The sequence below is a fragment of the Salvelinus alpinus genome, chromosome 2 (assembly GCF_045679555.1).
Source record: "Salvelinus alpinus chromosome 2, SLU_Salpinus.1, whole genome shotgun sequence".
NCBI lineage: Eukaryota > Metazoa > Chordata > Actinopteri > Salmoniformes > Salmonidae > Salvelinus > Salvelinus alpinus.
Window position 1 is genome coordinate 107,170,027 of NC_092087.1, and position 13,723 is coordinate 107,183,749.

General features: G+C 43.1%; 1 protein-coding gene across 1 annotated transcript; it reads right to left on the reverse strand.

Moving 5' to 3' along the window:
* Nucleotides 1-2,778: 2,778 nt before the first annotated feature.
* On the reverse strand, nucleotides 2,779-13,446 carry LOC139549433 (zinc finger protein 135-like). The gene is made up of 2 exons (XM_071359933.1): nucleotides 12,856-13,446; nucleotides 2,779-4,172 (listed from the first exon to the last, which is right to left on the reverse strand). The coding sequence occupies exons 1-2, from the start codon at nucleotides 13,175-13,177 to the stop codon at nucleotides 3,493-3,495; spliced, it is 1,002 nt and encodes a 333-aa protein (XP_071216034.1). The 5' UTR covers nucleotides 13,178-13,446; the 3' UTR covers nucleotides 2,779-3,492.
* Between the last annotated feature and the right edge of the window lie 277 nt (nucleotides 13,447-13,723).

Consider the following 13,723-nt stretch of genomic DNA (forward strand, 5'->3'; position numbering starts at 1 on the left):
CAAGCCTACCACTGTTGTGTCATCTGCAAACTTGATGATTGAGTTAGAGGCGTGCATGGCCACGCAGTCATGGGTGAACAGGGAGTACAGGAGAGGGCTGAGAACGCACCCTTGTGGGGCCCAGTGTTGAGGATCAGCGGGGTGGAGATGTTTCCTACTTTTACCACCTGGGGGCGGCCCGTCAGGAAGTACAGGACCCAGTTGCACAGGTCAGGGTTGAGACCCAGGGTCTCGAGCTTAATGATGAGTTTGGAGGGTACTATGGTGTTGAATGCTGAGCTGTAGTCAATGAACAGCATTCTTGTCCAAATGGGATAGGGCAGTGTGCAGTGTGATGGCGATTGCATTGTCTGTGGACCTATTGGGGCGGTAAGCAAATTGAAGTGGGTCTGGGGTGACAGGTAGGGTGGAGGTGATATGATCCTTGACTAGTCTCTCAAAGCACTTCATGATTTAGTTCAGTTACCTTGGCTTTCTTGGGAACAGGAACAATGGTGGCCATCTTGAAGCATGTGGGCACAGCAGACTGGGACAGGGATTGATTGAATATGTCCGTAAACACATCAGCCAGCTGGTCTGCGCATGCTCTGAGGACGCGGCTAGCGATGCCGTCGGGGCCAGCAGCCTTGCGAGGGTTAACAGGTTTCAATTTGTTACTCACGTCGGCAACGGAGATGGAGAGCCCACAGTCTTTGGTAGCGGGCCGCGTCGGTGGCACTGTGTATTGTCCTCAAAGCACGCAAATAAGTTGTTTAATTTGTCTGGAAGCAAGACGTCGATGTACACGGCAGTGACGATAACCGAAGAGAGTTCTCTTGGGAGATAATACGGTCGGCATTTGATTGTGAGGAATTCTAGTGAACAAAAGGACTTGAGTTCCTGTATGTTGTTACAATTACACCATGAGTCGTTAATCATGAAGCATACACCCTCCGCCCTTCTTCTTACCGGAGAGATGTTTATTCCTGTCGGCGCGATGCACTGAGAATCCTGTTGGCTGTACCGACTCCGACAGCATGTCCCCAGCTAGCCATGTTTCCTTGAAACAGAGTATGTTACAATCCCGGATTTCTCTTTGGAAAGCAACTATTGCCCAGATTTCGTTGACTTTGTTAACTAGGGACTGAACAATAGCGAGTAATATACTCGGGAGCGGTGAGTGGTGTGCGCGCATCCAAAGCCTCACTAGAAGACCGCTCCGGCACCCTCTCCTCCGGCCTCTGGAATTAGTTCAAATGCCCTGGGAGGTGTAGACAAAGGATCCACTTTGGGAAAGTCGTATTCCTGGTCGTAGTGCTGGTTGTGCTTGTAAGTTGAAGTCTCTCTGATATCGAAGTTGTTCACCGGGGGCCTCCCACTCCTCTTTCTATTCTTGTTAGTGCCAGTTTGCGCTGTTCTGTGAAGGGAGTAGTACACAGCATTGTACAAGATCTTCAGTTTCTTGGCAATTTCACGCATGGAATAGCCTTAATTTCTCAGAACAAGAATAGACTGACGGGTTTCTGGCCATTTTGAGCCTGTAATCGAACCCACAAATGCTGATGCTCCAGATACTCAACTAGTCTAAAGAAGGCCAGGTTTATTGCTTCTTTAATCAGAACAACAGCTTTCAGCTGTGCTAACATTATTGCAAAAGGGTTTTCTAAGGATCAATTAGCCTTTTTAAAATGATAAACTTGGATTAGCTAACACAACGAGCCATTGGAACACAGGAGTGATGTTTGCTGATAATGGGCCTCTGTACGCCAATGTAGATATTGCATTAAAAATCTGCCGTTTCCAGTCATTTACAACATTAACAATGTCTACACTGTATTTCTGATAAATTTTATGTTATTTTAATGGACAATTTATTTTGCTTTTCTTTCAAAAACAAGGACATTTCTAAGTGAACCCAAACCTTTGAACGGTACTGTATTGTTCATGTCAAATACTTGAGCTGGATATATTCTTCTCAACTGTTGGATAATGGAACCAATGGAATAGTTCCTTAAAGGGGAAACTAGTTCCCCACCACTGTTTGGGCAAAAAGCCTGGAGAAATGGAACCACTTTCAAATTCATTGACAAAGATATGACTGCAATAACTGACCATCCATGATATCACAATTATAGTTTTAACAGTGTTTTGAGGCTACAGTGTTTGTTAACATTTTCTTTGTTTCTAAACATAGGAGTAAAACAACAGTTACAACTAAGCTCATGAATCACAGACCATTCATTTATAAGTCCACAAAATGGATGTAGCAACTGCAAATTGCCTGTTTTAGCATCAAGCTCATCTCAGTTATGTGTAAGTATTTGTTATTTTTACACAATGTGGTGTGTAAAATGTGCCCAGGTGTGAACTGTACAGTCTCCAGTGTTTTCTGTGTCTATGATACAGGTTGTGACGCAATGACGGCAATAAATAATTCAGCCACTTGTGAGTGCCGGTCTAGCAGCTCCTGTGGCGGGCCAGGTGCACGTTGACACGGTCGCCAGTTGTACAGTGTTTCCTAAGACACATTGGGTGCGGCTGGCTTCCGGGTTAAGCGAACAGTGTGTCAAGAAGCAGTGCGGCTTGGCAGGGTCGTGTTTCAGAGGGCACGCGGCTCTCGACCTTCGCCCTCTCCCGAGTCCGTATGGGAGTTGCAGCGATGGGTCAAGACTGTAACTACCAATTGGAAATCACTAAATTGGAGAGGATAAGGGGTAAAATATATATATATATTTTTGTTTTCAGACCAAAAATATATTTAAATTTTTTTACTAGAAAGCAATATTATATTGAGATGTATAAAGAGAAGCATGTGTTGCTTGATTAGTGAAACATTTTTATGAGTGAGAATTGAAAACAAACTTTACATCTACTACACATCTGTATTTAGGCCATGTCTGATTCATTCAGTCAATTAAACAGAAAATATAAAAATAGATCAAAATATATCAAAATAAGAATCTAGGATCTATACTAAAGGCATCTATACTGGTCCTACATGGTGTAACAATACACAGATGTATATAATGAACAGACTAGGTCTATACTACTCCTACATGGTGTAACAATACATCATGTAGATGTATATAATGAACTACATCATGTAGATGTATATAATGAACAGACTAGGTCTATACTGCTCCTACATGGTGTAACAATACACAGATGTATATAATGAACAGACTAGGTCTATACTGCTCCTACATGTGACAATACACAGATGTATATAATGAACGTCCACTAGTGGCGTTCCACATTTTATTGTTATTCAGATTTATATTAAAAGATATGTTGCTTTAATGAAATGCTTTTTTACTAAATTCATAACATTTCTAGGTTAAAATCAAGAAATGCACATTCTACTAAATCTATTTTATAATTGTAATTTAAAAAATATCCAAATCATATTTTTCATATCAACATTTCATTTAAAAACAACCTCAAAAACATAAGTCAGAACACAGCCTCTCTATTCTGTCATGTGATTGCAGGTCCTCTGACTGGGAAAGTATGTTAAGATTTCTCTCCAGAGTGTATTCTCTTCTTATGTTTGTTCAGGCTTCCTAACTGGGTAAAACGCTTTCCACAATGGGAGCAGTGGTGTGGTTTCTCCCCCGTGTGTGTCCTTTCATGTGATTTTAGGTCCTGTGATCGTGAAAATCTCTTTCCACAGTGGGAACATTGGAACGGCTTTTCTTCTGTGTGAATTATATTATGGTTGTTCAGGTTCCCTAACTGGGTAAAACTCTTTCCACACTGGGAGCAGTGGTAAGGCTTTTCTCCCGTGTGTATTCTCTTATGTTTGTTCAGGCTCCCTAACTGGGTAAAACTCTTTCCACAATGGGAGCAGTGGTGTGGTCTATGCCCTGTGTGTTTCATCTCATGTGATTTTAGTTCCTGTGATCGTGAAAATCTCTTTCCACACTGGGAACATTGGAAAGGCTTTTCTCCTGTGTGTATTCCTTTATGCTTTTTCAGGTTCCCTAACAGGGTAAAACTCTTTCCACACTGGGAGCAGTGGTGTGGCTTCTCCCCTATGTGTGTCCTCTCATGCTGTTTCAGTTTCCATAAAAACTTAAAACTCAAATTACACTGGGAGCAGTGGTGTCGTCTCACTGGTTTGGGCGTCTCTGGGTCTGGTTCCCCTGAAGGACTCTTCTTCCGTCTGTCAGAGTGAGAGTCTGGTCTCTCTCCTGCCAAAGACAGAGTATTTAGTTAAACAGAGAGACCTGAATGAAATCTCCTGCTCTTCCTATGAGGTTGAATCCATTACCCTGATGTAAAATATAGTGGCACAGGAGGAAATGGCTGCCGTTTTACAGGCTCTTACCCAATTGTGCTATTGTGTGTGTTTTTTCACGTTATTTGTAACTTATTTTGAACATAATGTTTCTGCCACTGCAGTCTACTGCTGCTCTTTAATTGTTAGTTATTTATTTATTTATTTTATATATATATTTTTGTAATTTTATCCCCTTTTCTCCCCAATTTTTCGTGGTATCCAATCGCTAGTAATTACTATCTTGTCTCATCGCTACAACTCCCGTACGGGCTCGGGAGAGACGAAGGTCGAAAGCCATGCGTCCTACGAAGCACAACCCAACCAAGCCGCACTGCTTCTTAACACAGCGCGCCTCCAACCCGGAAGCCAGCCGCACCAATGTGTCGGAGGAAACACCGTGCACCTGGCCCCCTTGGTTAGCGCGCACTGCGCCCGGGCCCGCCACAGGAGTCGCTGGAGCGCGATGAGACAAGGATATCCCTACCGGCCAAACCCTCCCTAACCCGGACGACGCTAGGCCAATTGTGCGTCGCCCCACGGACCTCCCAGTCGCGGCCGGCTGCGACAGAGCCTGGGCGCGAACCTAGAGACTCTGGTGGCACAGCTAGCGCTGCGATGCAGTGCCCTAGACCACTGCGCCACCCGGGAGGCCCGGCATTGTTGTTTCAGGCCTTGTTGTTTTCCTGTTGTATTCGGCACATGTGACAAATCTGATTTGACTAGATCCCTCATTATTAAACTTTACATTTGGATCCTGGATGCCGATTGGTTAATAGCCGTTAGTTAGTCACAATACTACCTGGGTAATGGCTGTTAACAGTTCCATTTGAATCATTCCTACACATCCACTGTCCCACAGCCCTGCCAGGAAATTCATTAACTAATCTCCACTGTCCCACAGCCCAACCAGGCAATTCATCAACTAATCTCCACTGTCCCACAGCCCAGCCAGGCAATTCATAAACTAATCTCCACTGTCCCACAGCCCAGCCAGGCAATGTATCAACTAATCTCCACTGTCCCACAGCCCAACCAGGCAATGTATCAACTAATCTCCACTGTCCCACAGCCCAGCCAGGCAATTCATAAACTAATCTCCACTGTCCCACAGCCCTGCCAGGAAATTCATCAACTAATCTCCACTGTCCCACAGCCCTGCCAGGAAATTCATCAACTAATCTCCACTGTCCCACAGCCCAGCCAGGCAATTTATAAACTAATCTCCACTGTCCCACAGCCCAGTCAGGAAATAAATCAACTAATCTACGCCGATTAAAACACCTGGTATTCTACCGAGTGGCGCAGCAGTCTATTTATTTATTTATTTAACCTTTATTTAACTTGGCAAGTCAGTTAAGAACAAATTCTTACTTACAATGACGGCCTAGGAACAGTGGGTTAACTGCCTTGTTCAGGGGCAGAACGACAGATGTTTACCTTGTCAGCTCGGGGATTCGATCTAGAAACCTTTCGGTTACTGGCCGAACGCTCTAACCACTAGGCTACCTGCCGCCCCGGTCTAAGGTAATCTTGATCATTATTAAGACCTTATTCTGCGTACACACCGATTAGCGCGAGTGAAGTGAGTTCGGAATGTATCCATATGTCATTTTCACATAAAAACATTATAATTCACAAAAATAACATGGTCGCTGTGGTAGAAGTTTGATTTTGAAAAGGTGATTTTCTGCATCAATGCCATCAGGTAGACTACATGGACACATCTGAATTCAAACAGGTTTATTAGAGCCATTTTGGTATCAGAAAGAAAACGTATTAGTAGATATTTTGGTTTGTTGAATATAAAATGTATTGAACGTTCCAGAATCTGAATAGTTCCAGAATCTGAATAGTTCCAGAATCTGAATAGTTCCATGCCTGATGTCAGTGTACATTCCTTTTGTTGTTGTCAGTGCCCTGTTTAATGTTGCACACTTCCTTCTCCTTCTGCATTCCCCCTCATAAACATCCTGTCCCCCCTTACCTCTTCCCTGTCTACTGTACCCATGTGGAAGAGGTAAGTCACTGCAAAATCTTCCCATGAAAATCATAATCCTAAACTCATGCTGGAGGGTCATGTCAGGATGAGCCTGCAGGAAGGGTACAACATGAGGGAGGAGGATGTCTTCCCTGTAACGCACAGCGTTGAGATTGCCTGCAATCACAACAAGCTCAGTTCGATGATGCTGTGACACACCGCCCCAGACCATGACGGACCCTCCACCTCCAAATTGATCCCGCTCCAGAGTACAGGCCTCGGTTTAACGCTCATTCCTTCGACGATAAACGCAAATCCGACCTCACCCCTGGTGAGACAAAACCGCGACTCGTCAGCGAAGAGCACTTTTTGCCAGTCCTGTCTGGTCCAGCGACGGTGGGTTTGTGCCCATAGGCGATGTTGTTGCCGGTGATGTCTGGTGAGGACCTGCCTTACAACAGGCCTACAAGGCCCCAGTCCAGCCTCTCTCAGCCTATTGTGGACAGTCTGTGCACTGATGGAGGGATTGTGCGTTCTTGGTGTAGCTCAGGCAGTTGTTGCCATCCTGTATCTGTCCCGCAGGTGTGATGTTCGGATGTACCGATCCTGTGCAGGTGTTGTTACACGTGGTCTGCCACTGCGAGGACGATCAGCTGTCCTTCCTGTCTGCCTGTAGCGCTGTCTTAGTTGTCTCACAGTACGGACATAGCAATTTATTGCACTGGCCACATCTGCAGTCCTCATGCCTCCTTGCAGCATGCCCAAGCCACGTTCACGCAGATGAGCAGGGACCCTGGGCATCTTTCTTTTGGTGTTTTTCAGAGTCAGTAGAAAGGCATCTTTAGTGTCCTAAGTTTTCATAACTGTGACCTTAATTGCCTACCGTCTGTAAGCTGTTAGTGTCTTAACTACCGTTCCACAGGTGTATGTTCATTAATTGTTTATGATTCATTGAACAAGCATGGGAAACAGTGTTTAAACCCTTTACAATGAAGATCTGTGAAGTTATTTGGATTTTTACTTATTATCTTTGAAAGACAGGGTCCTGAATAAGGGACGTTTCTTTTTTTTATATGTTAAAACACTTCTAATGTGTAAATATGGTCACTGACAGTGTTTTGTAATGGTCTCCCACCGTGATATGTATTAATTTCAGTCATTGATTTGTGAATGCTGTACATGCTAGCTAGTCGCTGTACATGTCGTCATTGGGCTAGCATGGCTGTTGAGGAGTTGGTGCTCGAGGCACGGGTCCAACAGACCTGGAAATTCAGAGATCCGACCCGGGATCCGGGTCCCAAATTCTGACTTTTGTCTTGGATCTGGGTCGGGTCTGATATAATTTCTACGAGTCTTGGGGTATGTGCAATTTTACGGACTGGACCCGATTGGACCAGTCCAGAGAACTGCGTGAGCTTCTTATCTGTGTCAGCCAATTGCAACACAATAAAACATATGGCTTTTTGTCCAGCTGAAACTGGTTCGGGCTGCTGATGTCACGTGCTCCTGCTGCTGAGGAGAGAGAAAATGTAGCCCTGGCCTACTGATCGGTAACTAGGTTACTGTTATAAAGATAATCATTGTTAGATTAAAGGAGCAACACTGGTTGGCCTAAAACTTTTTTCCTCATCTCAAGGTCAGAGTCAATTGGAACGCATAGCTAAACCCTATAATATCCAAACCATAGCTAAGCCCTATAATATCCACACCAAACCATAGCTAAGCCCTATAATATCCACACCAAACCATAGCTAAGCCCTATAATATCCACACCAAACCATAGCTAAGCCCTATAATATCCACACCAAACCATAGCTAAGCCCTATAATATCCACACCAAACCATAGCTAAGCCCTATAATATCCACACCAAACCATAGCTAAGCCCTATAATATCTACACCATAGCTAAGCCCGATAACATCCACACCAAACCATAGCTAAGCCCTATAATATCCACACCATAGCTAAGCCCTATAACATCCACAACAAACCATAGCTAAGCCCTATAATATCCACACCATAGCTAAGCCCTATAATATCCACACCATAGCTAAGCCCTATAATATCCACACCATAGCTAAGCCCTATAATATCCACACCATAGCTAAGCCATATAATATCCACACCAAACCATAGCTAAGCCCTATAATATCCACACCATAGCTAAGCCCTATAATATCCACACCATAGCTAAGCCCTATAATATCCATACCATAGCTAAGCCCTATAATATCCACACCATAGCTAGGCCCTATAATATCCACACCATAGCTAAGCCCAATAATATCCACACCATAGCTAAGCCCTATAATATTCACACCAAACCATAGCTAAGTCCTATAATATCCACACCAAACCATAGCTAAGTCCTATAATACCCACACCAAACCATAGCTAAGCCCTATAATATCCACACCATAGCTAAGTCCTATAATATCCACACCAAACCATAGCTAAGCCCTATAATATCCAAACCATAGCTAAGCCCTATAATATCCAAACCATAGCTAAGCCCTGTAATATCCACACCACAGCTAAGCCCTATAATATCCAAACCATAGCTAAGCCCTATAATATCCACACCAAACCATATCTAAGCCCTATAATATCCACACCAAACCATAGCTAAGCCCTATAATATCCACACCAAACCATAGCTAAGCCCTATAATATCCACACCATAGCTAAGCCCTATAATATTCACACCATAGCTAAGCCCTATAATATTCACACCATAGCTAAGCCCTATAATATTCACACCATAGCTAAGCCCTATAATATTCACACCATAGCTAAGCCCTATAATATTCACACCATAGCTAAGCCCTATAATATCCAAACCATAGCTAAGCCCTATAATATCCACACCAAACCATAGCTAAGCCCTATAATATCCACACCATAGCTAAGCCCTATAATATCCACACCAAACCATAGCTAAGCCCTATAATATCCACACCAAACCATAACTAAGCCCTATAATATCCACACCAAACCATAGCTAAGCCCTATAATATCGACACCAAACCATAGCTAAGCCCTATAATATCCACACCATAGCTAAGCCCTATAATATTCACACCATAGCTAAGCCCTATAATATTCACACCATAGCTAAGCCCTAAAATATTCACACCATAGCTAAGCCCTATAATATTCACACCATAGCTAAGCCCTATAATATCCAAACCATAGCTAAGCCCTATAATATTCACACCATAGCTAAGCCCTATAATATCCAAACCATAGCTAAGCCCTATAATATCCACACCAAACCATAGCTAAGCCCTATAATATCCACACCATAGCTAAGCCCTATAATATCCACACCAAACCATAGCTAAGCCCTATAATATCCACACCAAACCATAGCTAAGCCCTATAATATTCACACCATAGCTAAGCCCTATAATATTCACACCATAGCTAAGCCCTATAATATTCACACCATAGCTAAGCCCTATAATATCCAAACCATAGCTAAGCCCTATAATATTCACACCATAGCTAAGCCCTATAATATCCAAACCATAGCTAAGCCCTATAATATCCACACCAAACCATAGCTAAGCCCTATAATATCCACACCATAGCTAAGCCCTATAATATCCACACCAAACCATAGCTAAGTACGTTTCAACCCATTGGGTATCTCACCGCACCCCCATATACCAGGTCTTCAAATATGAAGATAGACGGATTAAAAGTTGTATATATTGTAAAACTTCTGACAGACAACTTTCTAACTCTCGCCCATAATTGTTGGACTTTATAGCACTCCCAGAAGACCTGAATCATGGAGTAACTGTTCGTTTTACACTTAGGACATGACTCTGCCGTTGTGCTGTAGAATTTGAATAAACTGAAGAAAATAAATCCAAGAGAGGTGAAGACTTTATTGGGTCTGTATGTACCCTGAACAAATATAGATGTGGAGACACCCGACAATTGGTCCCTGGGGAGAGTAACAGCCACTATAACGTAAAAAAGAGGGTTAATATGTAAATACATATTAAGCTTCCAGAGATGATAGTCCACAGCGTTCCATTGTCTATAACGGAGTTGAGTTCCAGAGTCCATAGCGTTCCATTGTCTATAACGGAGTTGAGTTCCAGAGTCCACAGCGTTCCATTGTCTATAACGGAGTTGAGTTCCAGAGTCCACAGCGTTCCATTGTCTATAACGGAGTTGAGTTCCAGAGTCCATAGCGTTCCATTGTCTATAACGGAGTTGAGTTCCAGAGTCCATAGCGTTCCATTGTCTATAACGGAGTTGAGTTCCAGAGTCCATAGCGTTCCATTGTCTATAACGGAGTTGAGTTCCAGAGTCCATAGCGTTCCATTGTCTATAACGGAGTTGAGTTCCAGAGTCCATAGCGTTCCATTGTCTATAACGGAGTTGAGTTCCAGAGTCCATAGCGTTCCATTGTCTATAACGGAGTTGAGTTTCAGAGTCCATAGCGTTCCATTGTCTATAACGGAGTTGAGTTCCAGAGTCTATAGCGTTCCATTGTCTATAACGGAGTTGAGTTCCAGAGTCCACAGCGTTCCATTGTCTATAACGGAGTTGAGTTCCAGAGTCCATAGCGTTCCATTGTCTATAACGGAGTTGAGTTCCAGAGTCCATAGCGTTCCATTGTCTATAACGGAGTTGAGTTCCAGAGTCTATAGCGTTCCATTGTCTATAACGGAGTTGAGTTCCAGAGTCTATAGCGTTCCATTGTCTATAACGGAGTTGAGTTCCAGAGTCCACAGCGTTCCATTGTCTATAACGGAGTTGAGTTCCAGAGTCCACAGCGTTCCATTGTCTATAACGGAGTTGAGTTCCAGAGTCCACAGCGTTCCATTGTCTATAACGGAGTTGAGTTCCAGAGTCCACAGCGTTCCATTGTCTATAACGGAGTTGAGTTCCAGAGTCCACAGCGTTCCATTGTCTATAACGGAGTTGAGTTCCAGAGTCCACAGCGTTCCATTGTCTATAACGGAGTTGAGTTCCAGAGTCCACAGCGTTCCATTGTCTATAACGGAGTTGAGTTCCAGAGTCTATAGCGTTCCATTGTCTATAACGGAGTTGAGTTCCAGAGTCCATAGCGTTCCATTGTCTATAACGGAGTTGAGTTCCAGAGTCTATAGCGTTCCATTGTCTATAACGGAGTTGAGTTCCAGAGTCTATAGCGTTCCATTGTCTATAACGGAGTTGAGTTCCAGAGTCCACAGCGTTCCATTGTCTATAACGGAGTTGAGTTCCAGAGTCCACAGCGTTCCATTGTCTATAACGGAGTTGAGTTCCAGAGTCCACAGCGTTCCATTGTCTATAACGGAGTTGAGTTCCAGAGTCCACAGCGTTCCATTGTCTATAACGGAGTTGAGTTCCAGAGTCCACAGCGTTCCATTGTCTATAACGGAGTTGAGTTCCAGAGTCCACAGCGTTCCATTGTCTATAACGGAGTTGAGTTCCAGAGTCCACAGCGTTCCATTGTCTATAACGGAGTTGAGTTCCAGAGTCCATAGCGTTCCATTGTCTATAACGGAGTTGAGTTCCAGAGTCTATAGCGTTCCATTGTCTATAACGGAGTTGAGTTCCAGAGTCCACAGCGTTCCATTGTCTATAACGGAGTTGAGTTCCAGAGTCCACAGCGTTCCATTGTCTATAACGGAGTTGAGTTCCAGAGTCCATAGCGTTCCTTATCGGTGGCTATTTTAGGTCGTCAGATCAAATGCCAATTTCTCAGCCAGACTATCACGGAAACTCACAACTTTTGAATGAATAACATGGAATGGAATGTATCAAAATAACTGTTCAAAACATTTAAAAAAACATTTGTAAACACAAAATTTGACAAGAAAATGTGTACAAATGTTTTAAAATATGCTTATTTTGGGGAATTTAAAACATTAACGTGTGTTACAAAAGGTTAATAAAAGAAACAGTGTTAAGGTTAACAATACTGTTAGACATAAATTGTAATTTTTCCACAATTTCCGACATTGGGAATGTTGGTGTTTTTAGACTGAGCTAACATATGGAATTGTTTTAAGATGGTTATGCCATTGATCATTGAGGAATTTGCACAAAAAAAAAAGTTTAAACTATGCAAGCCAGTTAAGAACAAATTCTTATTTTACAATGACAGCCTACCCCAAGCAAACCCTCCCCGGACGACGCTGGGCCAAATGTGTGCCGCCCTATGGGACACACATTTAACCCTTTATTTCTGTTGGCACAAAACTAACTCCATCTGATTTTAAATAACCTGTGGTAATTATTATTGTATACATTTCATCCAGATCAAAATTATCCTTCCTGGTCTTGATTCTGTCCTCTTCATCATTTGAAGTCAGACATGAGTTGATTTTTGCTTTAATGTGACGTCAAGCAAAGACACTGAGCAAAGCACTACAGGCATATTCACATGTTTACAAATGTTGTGAAAAATATAACGGGCAGCATGTGATCCATAAACGTTTTATTGGCCGCTACGTCTATTTGTAGCTTTCACAATTCCTACAGTACAGAACTAGTCAAGTGTAGAACTTCAGTAGAATGCCCCTTTAAAACCACACATCGGTTCAACAACTGCAGAGTTTGTACCCCTGTTTTTAAGATATTACTCACTGCTGTTAATCAGATCTCCTGTCTCCTCCTCTTCTTCCAATGTGACAGTAATCTCCCCCACTTCCTTCATTCCAAAAACGTCTTCCTCTTCTTTCACTGTGACAGTCATGTCCTCTTTCACTCTGAACGCGTCTTCATCTTCTGTCAATGTAACGTCTTTCTCTTCTTCTTTCACTGTAACAGCCTCAATCTCTGCTTCTATTTTTACTGTGACATCTTCTTCTTCCTTCTCCTCTTTCACGACAATGTTCAGCCCCAGAGCTTCTTTCTCCGTCCAGCAGATCCCCTCTTTGGAAGTGGGGGAGTTGTTTAATGAGCTCATGGTCGGGATGTTAGCTAGTTAGCATTAGTGACTAGGCTAGCACTACTGCTAATTTACCCAGCCAGCTATATAGCTAGCTGACTAACAACAACGTAAATATTCAGTTAAATGGTGTAACTAGCTAGTAGATACGACACGTGTGTTTATAACACAGTGTCTAATATACACCGAAACCGTTAAAAGAGCTTGAATGTTTTCGGCTATGTTGGCTAGAGAGATACGGAGGTGGATAACTCGCTTTTGTTGTTGGAGAAGCGTCCCGTCCATTAGATTATACGTCACACCGGCAGCATTGCCTGAAACAAGCACATCGCCATCTGCTGGCTGGGGAGGGTAACACAGTCAAGGGACATTTCCATTTTGGTTAATACTCACTGTAGAAACATCTGTTGGGTTGGTATAATGTGGAACGACCCACCTCATTGGTTAATAGTCACTGTAGTAGAAACATCTGTTGGGTTGGTAGAATGTGGAAAGACCCACCCCAGTCCACCCACCTCATTGGTTAATATTCCCTGTAGTAGAAACATCTGTTGGGTTGGTAGA

Excerpts from the sequence above, each read along its gene's own strand:
- LOC139549433 (XM_071359933.1), bottom strand. The coding sequence starts at position 13,177 with ATGAGCTCATTAAACAACTCCCCCACTTCCAAAGAGGGGATCTGCTGG. Across the intron at positions 4,173-12,855 it reads AGGAGATCTGATTAACAGCA|GAGAGAGACCAGACTCTCAC; the intron begins GTGAGTAATATC and ends TGTCTTTGGCAG.